Source organism: Ursus arctos, unplaced genomic scaffold, assembly GCF_023065955.2.
Source record: "Ursus arctos isolate Adak ecotype North America unplaced genomic scaffold, UrsArc2.0 scaffold_23, whole genome shotgun sequence".
Taxonomy (NCBI): Eukaryota; Metazoa; Chordata; class Mammalia; order Carnivora; family Ursidae; genus Ursus; species Ursus arctos.
Genome location: NW_026622908.1, coordinates 33,885,857 through 33,893,796, shown reverse-complemented (window position 1 = coordinate 33,893,796; position 7,940 = coordinate 33,885,857). Strand labels below are relative to the sequence as shown.

At 37.2% G+C, this 7,940-nt stretch overlaps 1 protein-coding gene across 1 annotated transcript; it reads left to right on the top strand.

The window, feature by feature from the left end:
• The first annotated feature begins 6,798 nt into the window (after positions 1 to 6,798).
• On the top strand, positions 6,799 to 7,734 carry LOC113246439 (olfactory receptor 4S2). Its single transcript, XM_026487047.2, has one exon. It carries the CDS (start codon positions 6,799 to 6,801, stop codon positions 7,732 to 7,734), a length of 936 nt encoding a protein of 311 aa, XP_026342832.2.
• The last annotated feature ends 206 nt before the right edge of the window (positions 7,735 to 7,940 follow it).

Sequence of the window (7,940 nt, the reverse complement as noted above, 5' to 3'; positions counted from 1 at the left end):
CTAGAGCTAACAGCTGAGGGTGAGGCAGATCAAGCATGACATCCAGATATTTATGTGTCACCCAGAATCCTCCACTTCTCTTCCTTGTAGCCAGAGATGTCTTAGCAATGGTCTGCATTTCATCATGATAATAACAGACCATAGGTAAAAAGAACTGTGCAAACTATTCTCCATCTTTAAGTCACTTGTGATCCTGAATTGGCAGGACTTTGGCTCACATTCATGTGGGCACTTCTGAAATCCTACCCACAGATATTCCCTGTGGCTGCTGAGGTAGTAGATACTGTGTGACATGATTGAACCTAATACGCCCAGCGGCTTTTCCATCAAGCTTGCTTCCTGCTATAAATGTCCCCATTACTATTTGGGACTGTGTCCTTTCCTACAACTGCATGAAGTGTCCAGTGCCATGGCCAGATGGTAGTGCAAATGGCCCAGTGTGGGGTGAATTTTGGCCAGTCGGAAAGGAAAGTCAATGGCTAATTTCCCCCCTTTGTGGCTATTTACAGATTGGAAAAGGAACATATAGTCTCACTTAAAAGTTCCCGTGAGATCAAGAAATCAGCTGTGTTAAGTGATGAAATTAGTCAGGGGTAGGCCACTTATAAATTCCCTCTAAGAGTAGAAACAGGTAAGGGTCTGGCATTTCGGACATTGTATGGAAAAGGAAGAAGGAGGTTTGATGACAGTAGAGAAGAAAAAGAAAGGAAAACAGAATGAGGAAAAAAGAAAGAGTAGGAATAGGAGAGGAATAAGAAAGAATATTAGTGTTCGAGAGTCAACTTCAATGGCTTACACTTAAAAAGTAGAAGAATGTATAGAAATGCAACTGATTTCTGTACATTGATTTTATATCCTGCCACGTTGCTGAATTCCTGTATGAGTAATGAGATAGAAGTAAGAGAAATAAAGGAATCAATCCCATTTACAATTGCACAAAAACCCATAAGATACCTAGGAATAAACCTAACCTAAGAGATAAAGGATCTGTACTCTAGAAACTACAGAAAACTTATGAAAGAAATTGAGGAAGACACAAAGAAATGGAAAAACATTCCATACTCATGGATTGGAAGGTTAAATATTGTTAAATTATCTATGCTACCCAGAGCAATCTATACATTCAATGTGATCCCTATTAAAATAGCATTGACATTTTTCACAGAGTTGGTACAAAGAATTCCAAAATCTGTGTTGAACCAGGAAAGATCCCAAATAGCCAAAGGAATGTTGAAAAAGAAAACCAAAGCTGGTGATATGAGAATGCTGGACTTCAAGCTATATTACAAAGCTATAATCATCAAGGTTGTGTAGTACTGGCACAAACATAGACACATAGATCAATGGAATAGCCCAGAAATGGACCCTCAACTCTATTGTCAACTAATATTTGACAAAGCAGGAAAGATTATTCAATGGAAAAAAGACAGTCTCTTGAACAAATGGTGCTGGAAAAATTGGACACCCACTGTACAAAATGAACCTGGACCATTTTCTAACGCCATACACAAAGATAAACTCAAAATGGATGAATGACCTAAATGTGAGACAGGAATCCATGAAAATCTTAGAGGAGAAGACAGGCAGCAACCTCTTCAAACTCGACCACAGGAACTTCTTGCTAGACGTGTCTCCAAAGGCAAGGAAAATAAAAGCAAAAATTATTGGGACTTCATCAAGATCAAAATTTTCTGCACAGCAAAGGAAACAGTCAACAAAATGAAAAGGCAACCTACAGGATGGGAAAATATATTTGCAAATGACATATGAGATGAAAGGCTAGTATCCAAAATCTATAAAGAACCTCTCAAACTCAACACCCAAAAAACAAATCATCCAGTTAAGCAATGGCCAGAATACATGAACAGATATTTCTCCAAAGAAGACATACAAATGACCAACAGACACATGAAAAAATGCTCCACATCAGTTGGTATCAGGGAAATGCAAATCAAAATCACAATGAGATACCACCTTACACCAGTTAGAATGGCAAAAATTAACAAGACAGGAAACAACAACGTTAGCGAGGATGTGTAGAAAGGGGAACCCTCTTACACTGTTGGCGGGAATGCAAGCTGGTACAGACACTTTGGGAAATAGTATGGAGGTTCCTCAAGACGTTAAAAATAGAGCTACCCTATAACCGAGCAATTGAACTACAGGTATTTACCTCAAAGGTAGAGACATAGTGAAAAGAAGGGGCACATGCACCCCAGTGTTCATAGTAGCAATATCCACAATAACCAAACCATGGAAGGAGCTGAGATGTCCTTCAACAGATGAATGGATAAAGAAGATGTAGTTCATAATACAATGGAATATTACTCAGCCATCAGAAGTTATGAATACTCACCATTTGCACTGACACAGATAGAACTAGAAGGGATTATGCTAAGTGAAAAAAGTCAATCAGAGAAAGACAATTATCATATAGTTTCACTCATATGTGAATGGGATAAAGAACCATAGGGGAAGGGAGGGAAACCTCAGTGGGAAGAAATCAGAGAGGGAGACAAACCATGAGACACTCGACCCTGGGAAACAAACTCAGGGTTACAGATGAGAGGGAGTTAGGGGGATAGGGTAACCAGATGATGGGTATTAAGAAGGGCACGTGTTGTGATGAGCAGTGGGTATTATATGCAACAAATGAATCTTTGAACAGTATATTAAAAACTAATGATGTACTATATGTTGGCTAATTGAATATAAAAAAATATAACCTGAAAAAAAAATAACCCTACCAAAAAATTTTAAAAACCTAACTATATGTCTTATGTTTAAAATTTCTTCGATAAATGTAACAGGAATAAAAAATTAATTAATTAATTAATTAAAATTAGGAAATAAGGAAAAATTTTTAAAAATTAACAAGTTGAGGGGCGCCTGGATGGCACAGCGGTTAAGCGTCTGCCGTCGGCTCAGGGCGTGATCCCGGCGTTATGGGATCGAGCCCCACATCAGGCTCCTCTGCTATGAGCCTGCTTCTTCCTCTCCCACTCCCCCTGCTTGTGTTCCCTCTCTCGCTGGCTGTCTCTATCTCTGTCAAATAAATAAATAAAATCTTTAAAAAAAAATAAATAAAAATAAAAATTAACAAGTTGAAAAGACATCTTGAAGTTAAAGCCCATTGTTAGTTGTCTATTGTGGTTCTGAATATGGAGGGAGACTTTGGGAGAAAGCTTTTCCCCAAGGTCATTAACATTTTGCATCATTCTCTTAAACAGTCCTTATAAGAAGTAGAGAAAGCAGCATTTATTGCCAAATATGCTGTGAAAGTGCAGATTTCAGTAGGTAAGAGACAAAATCAGGAATGACAAAGATCTGACTTCTGCCAGCCTTTGAGTTTTGGGGGTCAGAGATTCTCTGATAATAATTATTCACAAGGCACTTCTTACAGCATCAATCTATTGTGGATAGCTGCAACCAAATTATCTCAGAAGAGATGGAACAGTAAATCAAAATTGAAGCCGTGGACATACTGGTGAGATTTTTTCCTTCTAAAATCGAAATAAAAATGATTATGGAAAAAAAGGGAATTAAATAAAATTGCTATATTTTGAATAACTAAAACATAATCACAATATACTAGTCTCAGAAATAAGTGGAGAATAAAATTATTAAGATGATGGTTAGATAATAAAGTGCATTTATACATGATTATAAAATGGTTGGCATGATTGTGAACAAGAAAATACCAATAATTTCAAAAGAAATTGACATTGTCATGTTTGAAATGCTCAGAAAGTGGAGGAAGAAATTCTTTGAGATTGGTCTTAATTCAAGGAGTAATAAGAGATCCCCTAGGACCCTATAGATTGAATAATGGAAGCACAATATCCAGGCTTGTGTTTAAATGCGGACTTTCTTCTAGATGAAAGCCAAATAACATAATTAACAGTTATCAAAAACTACTAGTCTTCAGACCTCTTAAACTGAAGGGCTCTCTCAGGAAAAATAGTTGTGTATTTACTTCATTTGTTTGTGTTAATTCAGAGGCACAGACAAAGGAGAATGAACATATAAAAGCAGGACAGTATTCTTTTTTTTTTAATAATTTTTATTTTATCTGGACAGTATTCTTGAGTCAAAACCTGTATTATTATTACTATTATGAATTTTACCATTGACATTATCATTATTTCATGCCATATAAGATAAGGCACACTTGTAATGACTACTGTATCAACCATAATACACAGATCTGAGAATATAAAGCCCTGTAGTTTCCAGAAAGCTGGAAGACCAGGCACCATGTTGCTGCAAAGGGACAGCTGAGCACAGAGTACGGTAGAGCTGTATGTGCTACACGGACAGACCTGGAGGGGATGTGGTCTCAGACAGAAAGGTCCTAATGATGGCCTAAGACACTGTGCAGTGCCCTCCTAACCTACCCCTAAAAGAATCATTTACATCTGGGGCTCAGTTTGAGGAAGAATCAAAACTATTGCACATACTCCCTTCCACACCTACATTCTGGTGAACTCACTTGAGCACCTGAAGTGCCAGCATTGAGAATGCATCCAATATTGTCCTCTTCCTAAATCCATTTACAATATTTCCCGTGTGGATTTCCTCAAATATCTAGTGCATTCTGAGTGGGAGACCAATATAAACTAGCATGAAACCTAAAGAGTAAAAGGACAATGAAGGAGTTAGTGAAATTAAGGACAGAGTTCTTCCTTTTTCCCCCCTCCTTTTGAATTTTTCACTTTTTTAGTTAACAGGAAGATTTTTAAAAGTAATTCCTGAGGAATTCTCAAACACTGAGTCTGAAGATGAGAAACCACCCAAGATTCCACTTCCCCTCCTTTCAAATCCAGCATGTCTTGATATGTCTCCAGTAGTTCTTTTCATTGTTTTATCTTATTTTGTCTCTACTTCTTCATAAGGGTTTCATGGCTATTTCAGGCTGCCAGAATGGATTTAGTTTCCTAGTAGAAATAACTGCTCATATGATAGATGGTAATGAAACTGAAACTTTCTCATTTCACAAATGGGATAACAGAAGCCTCATGAAGCTAAAGGGTTTATCTAAAATTTCAGCACCACTGTCTCAGAAGGAGACAGGTAAAATTATTGTCCTCTTTCTAACTATACCCACCACCTCTTGAGTATAAGAGCTTGATATCAAATAGGGAAACATAAAATCATTTACTCAAAGATTATTCTCTTCCTTCCTTCTTTCTCTTTCTTTTTTCTTTCTTTCTTTCTTTCTTTCTTTCTTTCTTTCTTTCTTTCTTTCTTTCTTTCTTTCTTTCTTTCTTTTCTTTCTTTCTCTTCCTTCCTTCCTTCCTTCCTTCCTTCCTTCCTTCCTTCCTTCCTTCCTTTTTCTTTCTTTCTTTCTTTCTTTCTTTCTTTCTTTCTTTCTTTCTTTCTTTCTTTCTTTCTTTCTTTCTTCTTTCTTTCTCTTTCTTTCTTCTATTATGATATGTTAGTCACCATACAGTACATCATTAAGTTTTGATGTAGTGTTCCATGATTCATTTTGCATATAACACCCAGTGCTCCATGCAATATGTGTCCTCCTCAATACCCTTCACGGGGCTAGCCCATCCCCCCATGCCCCTCCCCTCTAAAACCCTCAGTTTGCTTCCCAGAGTCCATAGTCTCTCATGGTTCATCTCCCCCTCTGTTTTCCCCCTTTTCATTTTTCACTTCCTTCTCTTAACGATCTCCCTGCTATTCCTTATGTTCCTCAAATAAGTGAAACCATATGATAACTGTCTTTCTCTGCTTGACTTAAAGAAGATGTGATCCATATATACAATGGAATATTACTTAGCCATCAGAAAGAATGATTACCCAACATTTGCATCAACATGGATGGAACTGGAAGAGATTATGCTAAGTGAAATAAGTCAGGCAAAGATCAGAGTATTCTAAGATAACCTGCAAAGATCACCCACACTCAACTATGTGAACACACATGGCATTATTCAGAAGGGAAAATATGAGGACATGTTTTTGTTTCTGTGACAAAAATAAGATGAGCTTTTCCAGATATATAAAAAATACCATATCCCCCAATACCGAATTATTTCAAAACTGATTCCTTTATACAGAATTAGAACTTCTAAATTTGCATCAACATGGATGGAACCGAAGGGTATTATGCTAAGTGAAATAAGTCAAGCAGAGAAAGAAAATTATCATATGTTATCACTCACATGTGGAATATAAAGAATAGAGAGAGAATCATAGGGGAAGGGAGGGAAAACTGAATGGAAGAAATCAAAGAGGGACACAAACCATGAGAGATCTGGACTCCAGGAACCAAACTGAGGGTTACAGAAGGGGGTGGGGGATGGGGTAACTGAGTGATGAGTATTAAGGAAGGCATGTGTTTTCACGAGCACTGGGTGTTATATGCAACTAATGAACCCTTGAACACTACATCAAAAACTAATATATATTGGCTAATTGAACATAATATAAAAAATAGATTAATCAATTAATTAAAAAAAGAACTAAATTTTGAGAAACAAATAAAAAAACATTAAAAGGTGAAATTCTTCATTAGATGTGTGACTTAGAGAACTTGCTTTATGTCTTTGGACTTTGTTTCCTCATCTAACATGAATGAATGGACTAAATATGAAGGTAAGATGATCAAAATGTATACCCCTCAATTTTTCTAAGTTTGTATCCCAAGAAGCAGTAAATATCTATTTTTACATTTCCAACTACTATAATTCTCCATTTATTTTGAGTCATAAATACCTGTTCCTTGTTATGTTTTCCTTTCAGATAATTTCATTGTCTCTTGGGAATGTGCTGTGCTAGACTAATTCCATGGAAAAAATGAACAATGTAACTGAATTCATTTTCTGGGGTCTTTCTCAGAACCTGGAGGTTGAAGAAGTTTGTTTTGTGGTGTTTTCTTTCTTCTACACAGTCATTCTTCTGGGAAATGTCCTCATCATGCTGACTGTTTACGTGGGCAACCTTTTTAAGGTTCCCATGTATTTCTTCCTCAACTACTTGTCTTTTGTGGATATTTGTTATTCTTCAGTCACAGCTCCCAAGATGATTGTTGACTTATTAGCCAAGAGCAAAACTATCTCCTATGTGGGGTGCATGCTGCAACTCTTTGGGGTACATTTCTTTGGTTGCACAGAGATCTTCATCCTTACCGTTATGGCCTATGATCGTTATGTGGCCATCTGTAAACCCCTACACTATACGACCATCATGGACTGGGGCAGATGCAATAAAATGTTGCTGGGGACCTGGATAGGTGGGTTCTTACACTCCATTATCCAAGTGGCTTTGGTAGTCCAGTTACCCTTTTGTGGACCCAATGAGATTGATCACTACTTTTGTGATGTCCACCCTGTGCTGAAACTTGCCTGCACAGACACATATGTTGTTGGTGTTGTGGTGACAGCCAACAGTGGTACCATTGCTCTGGGGAGCTTTGTAATCCTGATAATTTCCTATACCATCATCCTGATATCCCTGAGAAAACACTCAGCAGAAGGCAGGCGTAAAGCCCTCTCCACCTGTGGCTCCCACATTGCTGTGGTTATCATCTTTTTTGGCCCCTGTACTTTCATGTATATGCGTCCTGATACTACCTTTTCAGAAGATAAGATGGTGGCTGTATTTTACACCATTATCACCCCCATGTTAAATCCCCTGATCTATACACTGAGAAATGCAGAAGTAAAGAATGCAATGAAAAGACTGTGGGGCAGGAGGGTTTTCTCAAAAGCTAATGGCAAATAGTTGAAAGTAACAATTTAACTTAGATGATCTTAAATTTTCTCATCCTTTCAATAAAGACAGTAATGACAACCTCATAGGGTTTTTAGAGGAAGAAAAGACACAAGAACACTTTCTACACATCTGAAGTATTATTATCAACATTATTATTATATTCATTTTAAATATTTCGTAAGTAGATAAATTTTCTGAATGATCCAGGCCAGAGG